Source organism: Strix aluco, chromosome 2 (assembly GCF_031877795.1).
Source record: "Strix aluco isolate bStrAlu1 chromosome 2, bStrAlu1.hap1, whole genome shotgun sequence".
In the NCBI taxonomy this organism is placed as follows: domain Eukaryota; kingdom Metazoa; phylum Chordata; class Aves; order Strigiformes; family Strigidae; genus Strix; species Strix aluco.
The window spans coordinates 8,520,006-8,535,934 of NC_133932.1; the positions used below are offsets into that span (position 1 = coordinate 8,520,006).

At 45.8% G+C, this 15,929-nt stretch overlaps 1 protein-coding gene across 1 annotated transcript in view; it reads left to right on the forward strand.

Moving 5' to 3' along the window:
- The window catches only part of EPHA1 (EPH receptor A1), a 37,680-nt gene that overhangs the window by 7,310 nt on the left and 14,441 nt on the right, over positions 1 to 15,929 (forward strand). Inside the window, exons 3-4 of the mRNA XM_074810443.1 lie at positions 8,011 to 8,286; positions 9,919 to 10,309. Of these exons, the coding sequence (XP_074666544.1) occupies positions 8,011 to 8,286; positions 9,919 to 10,309 (667 nt within the window). The remainder of the gene's footprint in view (positions 1 to 8,010; positions 8,287 to 9,918; positions 10,310 to 15,929) is intronic.

Here is a 15,929-nt window from a genome sequence, read left to right on the forward strand (position 1 = left end):
TGTTATCCTCTTGCATTTTGCTTTTAATAGACAAGGCCCTGAGCAACCCAACCTCGCTTTGAAGTTAGCCTCACTGTGAGCAAGGGATTGGAGTAGAGACCCAAAGGTCCCTTCCTACCTAAATCTTTCTGTGTGTACGTGATAAGTTTTGCATTGTTTGTTCATTAACATTCTGAGCTTGAATTTTTAGCCCAGACCCAAAAGGTCCTTCCAGTTTTACTTGATTCAGTGTTTTGAACTCTGTAATATTTATTCCTATGGATCTGCTGTATCAGTTTATGTAATCCTATGATACAACGTATTGGGCAATCCAATATTTGTCTTTAGTTGCTATGATTGTTTCACCCCCAGCTTGTGGGCCTATCTTGAAGTTTTCCTTTTATCCACTGTTTCCAATTTCCTTTTTGTGTATGTGAATAGTATTTGCATAATCCAGTCATACTTTCATGAATATATATGACTACATAAGTTCCTAGGCATTTGTATTGTAGGATGCTGCATACAGGGCTGCTCAGTATGACTTTCTGTCTCCATGCTGTCGTAACTTAAACACACTTTATTCTTTTTCAGCTGGTATGTTTTCTTAGGAGGCATGCTTTCACCAATTCTACAGCTGTCTTTGCTTGTAGAAGTGTCCTTTCTCACAGTTACTATGTTTTTAAATTGAATATCTGTTATTTCAGAAATCAGTTGAGTTCTGCGGCTGTCACTAATTGCCAAATCGTGTCATATTTATTACTATTAAAGGTTCAGCAATGCTCAGTTCTCACCTGATAGCTGGTTTGTGGAGCTTGTTTTTCCCAAATTATATTCCTGCATGAATCATAGTATTCTTAAAGCATCCAGATGATTTTCTTAGTCTCTTTTCTAGGCTGCCATTGTTCTCAATCTCCTATGTCTGGAGGGGTGGAGGACATAATTTTTTTCCTACCCATACTCTTGCTTGCTTCCTTCCACACATACTTCAAAGGGTTGCTATCAGTGTTAAACTTTATACTAGGTCTCCCAGTGTGCATGGCACCTGATCTGCTCAACTTTTCTGAAGTCTACCTTCACACAGGACTGAGGCTGTGCATTTAATCCCAGTGATTTAATGTATCCCAGAGGCTATTCATAAATAGCCACTAACTGCCACTATTGTGGCTCCAAAGGCACCTGAAAAACTTTGGAAATGATGCAGTTCTTGTGCAGTTCTGCACCCCATGTTTTGCAGGAGGTCTGATTACGAACATAGCAGCTGCCAAAGCTGTGTGAAGTGCAATTTGAGTAAGGTATTGCTCAGTTTTTTGATGCTGTTATTTTCCTCTTAAATCCCAGTCACAGTACAAATTCTACACTGCTCAATTATTTCTTTTAGCTAATAGACTAGATCAAGTACCTGTGACCTGTCAAGCAACTTTTATATCACTGACCACATGATAATGTTTACATGCCTTCAGGTTCTAGCAAGATGAGGTTGGGTTCCACCAGACTAAGAGCGTCCCGGATGTTATTAACAGCTGATGACTGGTTTCTGTTTCCACCACTTCTGCTCAGACAGATAGGCCTGTTTGTGAAGGAAATAGTGTTGAGGGCCACACAGCCCTGCAAGTGATTCCAGCACAGCACTCCTATTTCATTAAACCTGGCCAGTCCACTTAATCAGACTTCTTGGTATCTTACTCGGATAGTCTTACCCAGAATGAGTCTTGGCCAGTCTGCTTTTTGTAGCATCCAAAGGTGGTGTGAAAAATAACCATCAGAAATGCTATTATGTGCATCTATTCCAACTGTTGGCAATGCATGTCCTTTAAGAACTAACTCAAAGGGATGTCATCACCTCTGAACCTAGAATAGAGTAGCAGTATGTACCTCAGGCTGCTCTCAGCTTAAGTATCAGGCACAGGGGATTAGCTCTTCCAAGTGAACAGGATCTGTATAGAAATATGGGACAAATGCTTAGTAAAGTCAACAACTACTGGAAATGGGAACAGCTCTGCCTTCAGGGTCATATCCTGACATGCCCTGCTGCTGTTGATATGCAGGCTGGTGGAGATATATCTTTATGGTTGTCTGTTAAGTGAAAATTAGTTATTTTGTGTGCATTTGGGAGAGAAGGAAAAAAAATAAGCTATGCATATCCACATACTTTACTGAGAAGGGGGAGAAAAAAAGTGAGATGAGAGGAAGTAAAGTGTAAATTAATATCTGCACCTTAGGCCTGACTGCATGAGCCACCAACTAGGTGGCTTAGGATGCAATCACTGCCACAGACCCAAGTAGCAATCTCAACTAGTGCACTCAGTGTTGTGGCCTGAAGGGCAGAAAAGACCATGTTCTGAGCCAAAGCAAAGGTGCTTTACAACCATGACATTCATCACCATGGCTGCTCAGGCACTACAGTGATGACAGTGCTGTTGCCTAGCAGCTTCAGGAAGCTGATTCACCCTTTTATAGCTGTTGAATGAAAGTGGACAAGCTTCACTCAACTTCCTCATGTCAACACAAAAGTCAGCTGGAGCTTTGAAATGAATCTGACTATAGCATGATCCTCCAAGAAGACTTAACAGACTATTTAAAATTAAAAAAACCCCCAACTTTTATTATAATACCAACCAAAATACTGGTGAGTTTGCAGGCAGTCAGATTAGAAGGGAAAGGCTTTATATTGTTTGCTGCCTGCTGTGTCCTTGCTGGATGGACCTATGCTTTGAAATCTGATTCTTACCATCTCAGAGGCAGAGTTGCAGAAAAATGTGCCCATTCTCTCTGATTTCTTTGAAAGTTATTTCCATTGCTTCTAAGACCTAGTTTCTGGCTTCTCTATGCTTGACCTGGAGCCTGGCAGCTCTGCACTGTGACTTTCATGCTGCCATCTCCAGGCAGCTTTGATCATCTCAAAGAAAAGGCACAATTACTCTGTCTCTGTGTGGGATTCCACCTGATCCATCTTTAAAAGGAACCTATGCCAACAGAGCAAGTATTGCCCATCACCATCAGACTCATTTCCCATGCTCTCTGTAAATACTGGGAGTATACTTGACACACCATACAAACCCCTTTGCCTCGAAGACATTAGGAAAAAATTTTTCACAGAAAGAGTGGTTAGACAGTGGAATAGGCTGCCCAGGGAGGTGGTGGAGTCACCACCCCTGGATGTGTTTAAGGGTCGTTTAGATGAGGTGCTGGGGGATATGGTGTAGGGGAGAACTTTGTAGAGTAGGGCTGATGGCTGGACTCGATGATCCCAAGGGTCTTTTCCAACCTGAATGATTCTATGAAGAGAAAAAAATCACTTCCATTTACAATGGATCCTATGCAATGTACAATGTAGTGCAAAACTAACATGAGAGCTAACATTTGCTTTATTGGTAATATGATTTTAGCCATGAATTATGAGCTCTTAAGATGCACCATCTGATTTTCCACTCCTGTCCTTTTTGTAGTTATTGATATTGTTAGTGGGTGTTAGCAAAATATGTATATACAAAACAAGTGTTCCAAAACAGCTAGGTAAAATGTTGGACTAGAGTATCATCATCCCTTACCTAGCAGCATCTGTTGTGACCAGAAATGTTTTCATGCAAGACCTTAATGTGGCCAGACAGTTCAGAGAATGAGCAGGCAGCAGAACCTGGGTTTGATAAACAGGTTCTGTAATCAATGCACTGGAGCTCTGTGGCTCACATTAGCACCTTATCTTCTTGTAAGAACCTGTGTACCAGTTAAATTGGAAGGAGATGGGTGGGATGGAGACCTATGTGCTAGTGCCCTAAAGGTCAAGTAATTACATAATGCAGTTGCTCCTCCCTGAAAATAATCAATGGATCATTGTGGGGAAAAAATATATCATCCCACCCAGAAAGATTCTGGGTTAAGTTAACCAAGTTACTGGTTTTTGGTGTATGAACTCCTAACTTTTCCATGGAGACATGCATCTTAGTTTAGTAACTTTAAGCCTATTGGCAAGATGCTTGCCTTGTTGTTGCCTTCTGTAAGTCTCTTAAAAGTATCACTGTGCCTTTCCCCAGGAGTCTGCAGGCCACAGACTGGAAGCCACTGTGCTAGGCTAATGTGAAAGCAAATGAAGTACAGGTCACAGCAGGCAGGCTCTTACCTGAGAGGAGACAGGGCAAGTCCCTGGCAAGCTGGAACTGGAGATGGCATTACTGTTGCGAGCCACAAGCTCTTTTGATGACCATCTGAGCCTAAGCATTTGCAATACTGTCACAGTCTGCTGCCTCTCTCACTGGTAGCCTACCTCTTTAGTAGCAGGGATGAAATTTGTATTTGTCATCATCAAAAGTTTGTTGGTTTTTTTTTCCACATAAAAACCAAGAGACCACTTCACTGATGCCTGCAGAGCCTGAGACAGTAGATCCGAGAAGATAAATGAACTGTCTCTGTTTCCATCTTATACCTTATGGCAGATCCTAGGAAGAGTAGCCCACAGATGGATGGAGGAATCACAGATTGTCCTAGATGGGCTCCTTGACACAGACCTTACCTAGAGAAGTCTCACTTATAGAAAAAGCAGAGTAAGCCTTCCTTAGGCTTCGGAGCTTCAAACTGTATAATCAATTCAGAGTCGATCCAGGCAGATATTAAAAGGTTCCTTATTTTATCTTTAGATTTTTATTCATATGGCAGACCAAACCCATACTGTTTACTAAAATATCTACAGGTGCCCTTCCAGATTGTCATTCACTAATTCTGAACTGCCTTCATAAAGATAGCTCATTTCCACAACTGCTTTCTTTATATTGAATCCAACCTAGTAATGGGAGGAAGGTTGCCTTCCTTTTTCCTAAACTCGCAGTGATTTGAGGTTATTGAGATAGTACTTCTGCTTTGAGGTTGTCATTCACTTAACACCAATTGCTGTGCTGGAATTATTTTGCTCTGTATTATACCACCACACCAAGACTAGCAAGAACAAATCTCTGGAACTAAGTGCCTGTGTTAGTGTATGGGTTCCTGATAAGTACAGAACGCCCTTTTGTTCTCAAATCTGATGGCTACATCCTTACACTTTTTTAGAAAAATTTACTAATTTATGGCCCTCTCCTTAATGCATTGGCTTTTGTTTTCTTAGCAACATTTTAAGAATTCTAAAAGGTTTTAAAAGTTTGACTAGTTTAAAGACAGTTTAAACTTAAAAAAAGAATTTAAATTTAAAAGAGTTGAAAAGGAGTTTTAAAAAATAAAATCTAAAGAGTTTACAAACTCTTTCGCTTGCTTGGAGTGGGGAATTGGACTAGATGATCTCCGAGGGTCCTTTCCAACCTGTCTTTCTATGATTCTGAATCTCATGAGAAAGTTTTTTGTAGCATTGTAAAACCACAGTTCACTCACTGCTGAAATGAAGAAGTCTGACTTGCACTGTCCTTCACTTCTCCTAGAAGAATGATCCCCATCCTGTGGCCAAACTGATGACTGGAGTATGGATACAGTGTCTGGAATGAAATAGGTAGAAAGTTATGTTATCGAGGGAAGTTGATTCAATGTTATTGGCAGACAAACTGGAGAGCCAAGTAATTAATATTGATTGAGCCAGACTTTACCACACATGTTTATTAAGAACATTATATTAAAAATCAGAGGCATACATTTTGATTTTGCAGCAGATTCTTTGAGGATGTGAGACAGTTGCCTAGCAACGTCTGGACTACTCACCCTTTCATTAAGTGTTGCATGTTAACAGTTTTCCTCTACTACTTTGAATTTAAAAGCTTCACTGAATAATGAAAAGAAGGCACAAGCATATTTAACAATAGTTCTGTATTGTTAGCATAAATAATATCCTCATTTTACTTCCTTTACCCATCAGCAGTAGAGTCTAGAAAAAACAAATCTGACTCCCTTCTTGTTTCTTTGCACCACACTGCATGTTGCCCTGAAGAGCTCAGTCTGGAAGAAGCTGGGCTGAGATGAGCTAAGAAATACACGAGTTAGCAGTTGGATTTTTTTCTAGCAGTAGAGTTTAAGGGAAATTTTTCTGCTAGAGTTGTCACTATTGAAAATAAAACTTTGGTCCTGTATCACTTAGGTTTTGAAAATAGTATATTCAGGACAGCTCATATCTTTTGGCGAGACATCTGAAAATCGCTTTCTAGTGACACTTGTCTGTGGTACTGCCTTAGGATAAACTGCTAATGGAAACTTGTCTAACTCTGGGCCTTCAAATACAATTATGCCTTTCCCATCAGCTTGGTGGAGGCAGACACCCATGGAAAAACACTTCTAAAAGCCAGTCCTAACACTGTCAGTTTCTTGCAAAAGCTACTTTGCTCTTATTCTCCTTTCTAACTTCTTTTCTTCTATTCCTATATACTTCACGATGTGTTGTAAATTCAGTTCTGTAGCATTTTCCAGAAGATTTTCAATGAAATAGTGCAAGAGGTGATTAAGTGATTGCCTCTTCTGGTTGATCAATTGAGATTGATCAGTCTGTTTCTCTCTCTTGCTATCCCAAGTCCTTTGATCTCCAGTAAGTGAAATAAGTGCAAATCCTGTGTGGTGCAGGTATATGCCAGCTGGATCAGATTAAGAGGGCGGGGTAACACTGGATATTAATTACATAGGGAAAAAGGAAACAAGAAGGGACACATAGATACCATCCGCAGAACTTCCTGGGAGGAGACTGCTAGCATGCATTTAAGTAGATTGCTGAAATCAGCCAGAGAGGAGGTTGTACTATCAGCAGGGCTTGGAGGAAGCACTCGGGCAGTTTTCAGAATGGGGCTGCATAGGAGGTATGCTCTAAGTCGTGGCATAAAAGCAGAGCCTCCTTTGGCACTCCGTGGGTCCATCTCTTGTGTTCCACTAGCAGAGTGACCTGGTCTGTGGGATCAGAACCTAGGAGAGAGGCTGCAGGATTGTGCTGTGAATCCAGGAGGTGGTGGTGCTGGAGAAGTGTGTGATCTCATGCTCAGCCCATGAGACTTGAGAAGTCTAGAGTAACATAGAGACTGAGGCCTTGTTTAAATTGTGTCTTAACCTGAGGTGTGATTTAAAACCAAGATGCTTAAACTTGTGCCAGTACCTATGTGGGCACTTGTTTCAATTTAATTTGATTAAACATTTAAAGCATAATGAGAAAGGCAGTCTTAGCATGGGGGGAAGAAGGATCTAAGTTATTTTCCCTGTGGACAAATCCTTGCTTTCCAAGTTTTCAGTTCTTATGTGTGACTTACTCCAAAGTGAATATTCTTTGCATTTTATATCTGACCTGTGGTGAGGAAACAAAACTAGAACCACATAAAATTCAGCAAAAGTGTACGTTAAAATACGTATCAAACCCTACTGGATTCATACGACTAGTATCAACGAGGTCATATAACCGGCTGGGCCCATGTCCTCCTCTCTGTCATTATTTGCCTAGGGAAGAAGCAGAACCTAGTATGAAGTCAGGAAAATCAACTGAGTTTTAATAGTTAAATTAAGGTTTGCAAAATATCACACTTAAAGAAGTGTGAACTCCAAATTAATGAGTGCTTGCTCTAGCACAGTCCTTCTGCAATTGACCTTCCCATTGTGTTGGGCCATCTTTTCTCTTATCCCAGAGTGCTGTGCATTATTTTCAGGGGCAGATAATAGTCCTGATCTGGTGTGCCCTACTGTACACTTTGAATATAAATGGTGGCAGAGAGAAGTGGCCAGTACATGGGAGTAGTGGGTCTTTTTCTCAATCTAATGTAAGGCAGTGTATGAAAGAAAGAAATTGGAACCAAGCTAGGATGAAGGGGCTGTGCAGGGGTCCATGCACAGTGGTTCCCTTCAGTTTGGCGTTAAGTCAGATCCTAATTACAGTGTCCTCTCTGCTCCCTGTGTAAAGAGTTGACACAGATATGGGGCTCTAGACCCATAGATGCAGGATGCTCAGTGTAAGAGACCTTTGAGCTAGCCAGGCTTTGAGCCCTGAATGCTTTATAGAAATTGATCTTTTAGGCAAGATTTTGTCATATTTGAAACGAAACTTGTTTCTCACATCTTTCTAACAATGTGTGTTTTCTTCTACCCTGGGAGCAGTGGAGTGAAGTGCAGCAGATGATCAATGGCACCCCGGTCTATATGTACCAGGACTGCAGTGTGCTTTCTGAGGGTGACACTGATCACTGGCTTCGTACCAACTGGATTTACCGAGGTGACGCAGCCTCCCGCATTTATGTGGAGCTAAAGTTTACTGTGAGGGACTGCAAGAGCTTCAGAGGTGAAGTGGTGACCTGCAAAGAGACCTTCAATCTCTATTACATGGAGTCTGAACAAGATGTTGGGATCCAGTTCCGCCGCCCGTTGTTCATCAAGGTCCGTAGTTCTGGGGGTGAAGACTGAGTCATATCTTTCAGGTTAAACTACTCATATCTTTCAGCTTAAACTAGGTGTGTCTTGCTGTCTGGGGGAGGCCAGGAGAACCAGCATCTGGGGAGGGACATGGATAGTAGGCGTTGTCCTTAGAATAAACTTTGCCCCCAATGCCCTCAGTGATGCTCTGAGCAGTCTTTGCCACAGGAGGCATTGGAGTTTTCATATGAGATCAGACCTCCATTCTGCGTAACCGCTTATTTAACTGGGCACCATGTAGGTAAGGATTCTGAAGGGCTGTAACTGTGCTGGGTGGTTACACCAATTTTTAGAAAGAGTAAAGCAGAGACCAAAGGAATTTGACTCACCTTAGGTAATAAAGCAAGATTAGTCCAAGCGAAGAACAAAATTCAGTTCAGGTCTCTGTGCTCCTGATTATTTACCCTGATTGTTATGAGATATAGGGTCTTATTTTCTAAAACTGGAGGTGATGGCTTGCAATAATGACATTCTCCTTTGTGTGAAAGTATTTAGCACCTCTGTATTTTAACTGTTATTTTCCCCAGCGTAGTGTCCTCTTGCCATAGAAAGATTTGAATTGCAGAACAGGGAACCTCAGTGTTTTTGTAGAGGAAATTCGATAACCCAGTTCTGTCCTAAAAGAAGCCACAGACCTAAATTATTTGACTGCCCTTTTCTCTGCAGTTTAAATGGCATGTGATGAAAACAGAGAGCATTATAGGCCACCATGGGCAGAGCAGGACTCTGGTAACTGATTCCCTTCCCTCCCCAGTGCTCCTCCACCTCCCCTGAAGTCTACTACCTGAATTTGTGCGATACCTCCACAACTCCTAAACCTGCCTTATGATCCCACTGCCAGATGCAGCTCCTGTGCAGATCCTTTCATGTCATCCAACTAGACGGAGCGGGTGGTGTCATGCAATGGGGAGGGGCCTGTGGTGGAGATCAGTTATCAGGCTCTCCGTCTGAGAAGAAGGGCCACCCCACCTGCAGTCCAGCTTTTCCATTTCACACCATGTCACAGAGGCCTTTCCTGTATGTCCAAGCACTGAAAGCATCTCTCAGTCACCCTCATCCTATGTTTGCTGAGAGCAGTGGGAATGTAAGAGCGTGGGAGCATTTTTCACCAAAGTATCTACAGTGCTGAAATATGTTGAGTGCTGCATGACAAGCACCTTGCAGTAGATTACAGCCTAGAAACAGGTAGCTGTAATTCACTGGTCAATTAAAAAACCAACTCTAAGCGGTGTTGTGATTTTACTGCATACAATTTGCAAACAAAGAAAAACAGCACAGAAGAGAGATTTGCTCCTTTAGGGGCAGTTCCTAAAGACCTCTGAGATCAGAGACCCAGAACATAGGGTACTGTGTAAGACTAGTGAATGACTGCAAAGGAGTTGAAAGGAGATGATGGAAAGTATGGAGGCAAGAAAGGATGTGGACCCCATTGTTAACACCTCTTCCAAGTGCAAAGAAAGCATTCAGTGCACTGGCATTAGAAGTCATACAGCCTCTAAAAGGCCTTAGTGTAAAAGAAATTTGAGAGGCATGGGTATCTCATCTGCTGCTGCTTGCTCAGATGTTAAAGCTGTTGTCTTTTTCTCTTTCACTTAGCTCAACACTGTGGCAGCAGACCGAAGTTTCACAAGCAGAGACATCGAGTCGGGTGCCATGCAGCTGAACACAGAAGTATGCCCCATTGGGAAGCTGTCTCGCCGGGGCTTCTACTTGGCTTTCCAGAACTCCGGGGCTTGCGTAGCGATGGTGTCTGTCCGAGTGTATTACAAGACTTGCCCGGAGGCAGTGCGGGGCCTGGCCCGCTTTCCAGAGACGATAGCCAGTTCAGAGGGGCTGACAGAAGTGCCCGGGGTCTGTGTGGAGTATGCAGCTGAAGAAGTGGGCTCTCCCCCGAGGATGCATTGCAGCACTGACGGCGAGTGGCTGGTACCCGTGGGCCGATGCCTTTGTGCTGTGGGGTTTGAGGAAGCCGATGGGAGCTGCGTAGGTGAGTATGCAGACAGACACTGGCTGTAGGCCATGGGAGAGGTTCCAGGGAGCTAGAGATCAGAGCATCTGTAAGCATAAAGTAGGATCAGGGGTGTTAGTGTGGTCTACCTCTCTCTTGCCTGCCTCTGTGCCTGCCAGGTGTGTCTTATACCTTCCCTCCCCCCTTAGCTTCTCTTTTTCAATGGTGATCTTTTTCCTCATGTGTCAGGTGTAAGACCTGCACACACCTCTCCACTCCCTCTTGGGCTTCATCCAGGAGCCTTCAGCTCTGGAGCTAGTTTCTGCGATCTGTAACTGTGTGATTGACACTGACTCAACAACTGGTTCCCAACCCTTAAATGGCAGCCTTGTTCTCTCAGGGCAGACAGGATAGATGCATAGAACAGTGTATTTGCCCCATGAGTAGAAAGCTGAGAGCCAGAGGGGGGCAAGTTTCTCCTCTGTCCCCTTCTACTTGGACTGGGATGGCTCTTCTGCCATGGGAAGCCATGTAAAGCACATTGCACAACACCATCGGTGCCTGGCTCATTGCTGAGAAAGAGCAATTAGCAAGCATAGGAGTCACCGGGGTACTGGAGACAGAGCAAGCCAGGGTTGTTGGAGCAAGCAGTGCAGGCCTCTCCCTTTGCCACTGAGGGGACAAGATTCACCTTCTTAGGGCAACTTTATCAGGGGAGAGGATATGTGTCGTGTTTTGGGGGATAGGTATTACTGCAGAGAGGGAGGTAAAAGACAGCACCTCTCTGCGCTTGTTGTCAGAGCCACATGGTACAAGGCTAGAGCATATAGAAAAAGGAATCCATGCACTGCTGTCAGGGTCTGCAGATGCCCTGTCTCTCTGCTTTGTTCTGCCTTTGCTCTGCTACAAGGATCTGGTGCCTCTGTGAATCCTCACCGCTTGCTGCTTCTTTCATCTGGGGAGCTAGTGAAGGTTGAAGCACAAGATCCTTGCCCTCCTCCAGCAATCCCCTCTCCTTGCACAGCCCAGCCAGTTTTTCCACTTAGGTGCTACAGAGCTCTCCCCGCCCTCCTGAGAGCACTCCCCTGGGAAGGGGCAGGGAAGCTGTCCTGTCTGGACAAGCCCTGACTGCTATCACAGCATAGGTTCATTCTACATCTGTGCTTTTATCCCACTCCGCCCAAGTACAGCGGCAGCCAAAAGTGTGTTTTTTAGGATCAGTAGGGACTAGGGAGGTCTCACAGGAGAGGAAGGGAAGAGAGGAGAACGTAGCAGGGGTAGGGAGAGGTCCAGAGCAGTGTCTTACTGGAGGATCAGAGAAGGTGAATGTAGGTTGCCTACTGGGGGATATCTTGGGGTCCTCTCCCTCGATGGAAGAGACCAGGCATTGTGCACGGGACAGGGAACAATCCAGGTCAGGGTAAATACTGAGGGTCACAGCTTTTACTTTGTCCTCAGAAGATGGAAGGACTTATCCTTCAAACGTGTAAAGGGGGACAGGATGGAGGAAGACCTTCTGGCATGTTCTGAGTTTTGCCCTAAGTAGGAACAGGAAAAAAAAAAGGAAAGCTGAACCCTTGCCTCATAGCAGGAAGGAGAACCTGACCTCTGTTACAGGACAGGAGGCAACAGAAAGCCAGAAGTCGAGGTTCTTAACTAGTTCACTCAACCTCCTGGTGAATTCCCAGCCGTATAAACCTCTGCTGGGTACATAGTGGCTCTGCCATCCCCCGATCCCAGAGAAACCGTGCCTGCCCACAGCATTACATCTCAGCCTCTCACAGCGTGGGAGACTTTGCTGCCGATAAACCCAGAGCTCTGTGATTAAGCCCCTCACGTATGTGCGGAGAACACGAAGGCTGGCTGGTGGCCCTGGCCTGTGCTCCGGTTCGTTGAAGGGCTCTGCAGCGTGGCAGGCGAGCCCAGCTCCCAGTCAGCTCAGGTCTGGCGTCCGCAGGCTGCCCGGTGCTTGCTGGCGCTCTCCCGCTGAGGAATAAGGAGTGAAGGGAGCGCCCCAGCCATCCTCTGTGCCCGCCGGTGCCTGAGGAGCAGAGACCAGCAGGCCCTTTCCCAGACCTGATTCCCCCATCGCGTCGCCGGGAGCCGGTGCCCAGAGGCCAGAGGGGCTGGGCGGGAGCTGAGGCTGCAGGCGGTCGCTCGTCTGCTCCTGCCCAGGGAGCCCCAGGCCCGCAGGGGAGGGAGGGAGGCAGCCCCAGGAACCGGGCTCCCCCACCCCGGGACCCGCCGGCCGCTCCTGGGGGGAGGCTTCGCACCACCTCCGGGGCGCGCCCGGGCACCGCGGGGCCGCTGCCGCCGCCGCCCCGCCCCGAACGGGGCCTGCGGGGCCGCGGGGCGCCTCCTCGCCGGTGCTGGGCAGCCACCTGCCGGCTGCTGCCGGCACGGCACAGCGGGGACGCGGAACGAGCCCGGGCGGGGGAGCCGAGGCAAGGCGCCGGGCCCCGCCACCGCAACGCTGCCTGCGGTCAGGCGCCGGCTGGGCCCCGGGGGCGGCGGCTCCTCCTTGAGGCGCCGGGGCAGGTCCCTCTCGGGCCGCGGAGGCTCTCCCCGACTGCGGGGCTGGCCCGGCTGGCCGGGGCCTGCGTGGCCTGCTGGCCCCAGCCTGGGTGGCCTCAAGCCTGCTGCCCGCGGGAGCTGCCCCCACGCCGCGCCCCGGCCCTCCTAATAGAGCACACTTCACGTTGGCTAGTAGCCGTGGCTAGTAACTGTGCTAGTAGCCACAGGTACCGCACATATGGGGGGAATCACGAGGTTTTTGAAGCTTGGCCAAATGAGACTTTGAAGTGTGGTCAAGATGACCTTGATTACTGATAAGAAATTCATAAAGGATAGATTTTGATGTCCAAACCCTAGAAAACAAGTAGAATGTCCTGGACCTTAAACAGAATGTCTGGGACTGTGTTGAGGATGAGTTATTTGACAACCTGGCAAAGTGACTCTTCAATTAATGAACTTGGCAATGAAACTAACTTCTGAGTGTCCTGAAAGTGAACTACCTGCATTATCATACTGAGAAACACACCCACAGGTCGAGAAGACCCCAGCCCAGGTTAAGACCCTTCCCCTGAGCATGTGTAGTAGTAGGAGCATTATGTGAGCTGGATTGTAACTGTATGTTAATCTCTAACCAACCAGTATCTATCTATCTATATATATTTTATATATATATATATATAACCAACCAGGCATGTTTGGAAAAGTGCTAACCCCTGATTTTTGTGTATAAAAGGAGATGGAAACCTGCTGTTGTGGTGCTTGATTTGTGGAAAAGTCCACCAAGCACCCAGGCCTGAATAAATACAGTATCTCTCCTGAGTGTGTTAAGATTGGGTTATTGCATGACAGTCACGAATCCACTTTTTGGGTAACACCCCCAGCATGCCCGGACCCAGGGCTGGGGCTGTGCTGGGCAGCTGGGTGCTTCTGTCCTGCCTGCACCTCTGGCTCCCTGTTAGTTTACTGATCTAGACACAGCCTCAGGTGATGTGACCCGGTCTGGCCGGCCAGTGCCTGCCCAGTTACCTCCTGGGTTTGTCCATTCGCCCAGATGTCCCCCGTGCAGTTCCCTCCCTGTGCTCCTTCTTCCTACGAGGCGTGCTGTTTCCCTGCAAGGCAGCTGTCCTGCTTGAAGGGCCCCAGCAGCACTTGTGGACTGGGGGCTGAAGCAGCACCAGAGCTTAGGCCTAGAGGTACAGAGGCCTAAGAGAGGCTCTCTTGGGGTTGGAGCTAACTTCTTCTTGCAAAGGTCCACAAACCCAAATTTCCCTAATTTACGTGTTGACTGTCTCAGCCTGATAATAAGAGGATGTGTAAGTCATCCCATCTTTACGGCAGGTAGTATTATCCAGGGCAAATCAGAACCTCTGTGTTATACAAGTCTGTGGCCCCGTGCTTCGTTTGTTTTTCATGTTGCTGCCAAAGCTCTCCTGACCCAAACTGATCCAGTGTCAGGAATTTCGAAATCTTACGCTGGAGCAAAGTGGCAGGAGGCCACAAAGCTTTCGTCTTCACTCCAGCACCTAGAAGTGTTCTCAGTCATGAGCAACTAGAGGTTAAATTAACTTTTCTTCTTGTGTCTTTCTCAAGGAGATGATTTGATCTGGAATATAAATGGAATGTCTTTGGTCTGGTGACAATCAATGTTTGAGCCTTTTAATTCTTTCAACAGCCTTTGCTATCATTGACCACACAGTTGCATGATTGTAGCTCAGAATGATAGACTTTCATAAGTGGTTCTGTTATTCCCAAAGGTGCTGGTTTCTCCTACTCCTTGTGATTATTTCTCCTTTCTGTGCTCTTTAGGCTTCACTGCTGCAAATCCTTTTGGCCCATGTACTGTCACAGTATTGCCAAATGGTTGTGTGATGATATTACTATGCAGCTGGTAGGCCAGCTGTCATCATCCAGTGTTAATGGGACAGTGCCTGCCATCCTAGGGCAAGAAGAGGGACCAGTAGGAATGAGATGAAGCCACTTCTCTGATGACAATCTAGAGAGAGATATGAAGTTACAGTGAGGATAATGACTCTTCCTGAGACTGATGGTGAGGAGTCTTGTTTGGCCTTTTTTAGTGGAAATTTTTTTAGGTCCCTCAGGTGTTCTTCTGTGTCACATAGTAGGAATGGCTGGATTGGTTTTTGTCTTCTGGATAAAGGATCATTTCCTATGCTATGCTCCACCACAGTATGCCATTTGTGTCAGGCTTCTGAGCAAATGGCTTTCTCCATTGGGATCTCCTGAGGGATTACACGGGAGATTGTTGCTTTTATAGTGCAATATGAAAAGGGTTGTTCCGGTCGTTCCCTTGGTGCTCAAGTTACATGCAAGGTGGTAGCTGTGGCAGAAAATTAGCGTACGCGTTCCTCAACCATCTGATTAGTGATAGGTTGTTTGTTTCTTTAGTTTAAGAACATTTGATAGATTCATTTAGCACAGGCTGGTAGCCATTAAATTCACAGGTTACTTCAACCTCCCTCACTCATTTTCTTCTTGCTAAACACCTATAGAGGTGAAGCATTGACCTTGAGATAACTGGTAGACAGACCAGTGCTGCTGTAGATCAAGTTAATAGTAATGCAGCAAAAACAATGTCAGATGTTATACTTGGAGAAAGATGTGGCTGATTATTTTTGTAGGACTGGAAGTAGAAAGCACGTGACACCTGTTCTCTTGTAGACTGTGTTGGCTCCATAGCCAGTTACACTCAATGCTGTTAGGCAAACTGATAAGTTATTTCCCCAGGGCCCTTCTAGGTGATGCTCTGGTACGACACTTGAAATCAGAAAAGATGCTTCTGCTAAAAAGCCCACTGGCTATCCTCTGTGAAATCAGCAAGCAGGGGACCCTAAAGAGTACAAAGACTTGGAGCTAGTATTTACAGCTTATTTATGGTGTGGAAAGCTTGAAGTGCATGGTGGGGACCACTCTGGGTTTATGTTGAAAGAAGTCTCTGAGGTTGACCAGCTTCTGTTTTCATACAGCATCCATGAAGAATGAGATCCCCCTTCTTCAGTCTACAAGTCCTGTCATAACATTGAACCTACCTTGAGTTTGCATCTCCTCTCTGTCTGCTTTCAGAAGATGGTTGGTCTAAGTGACCTCCAGGAGTCCCTTCCAACCTAAATATTTCTGTGAGCTAAGA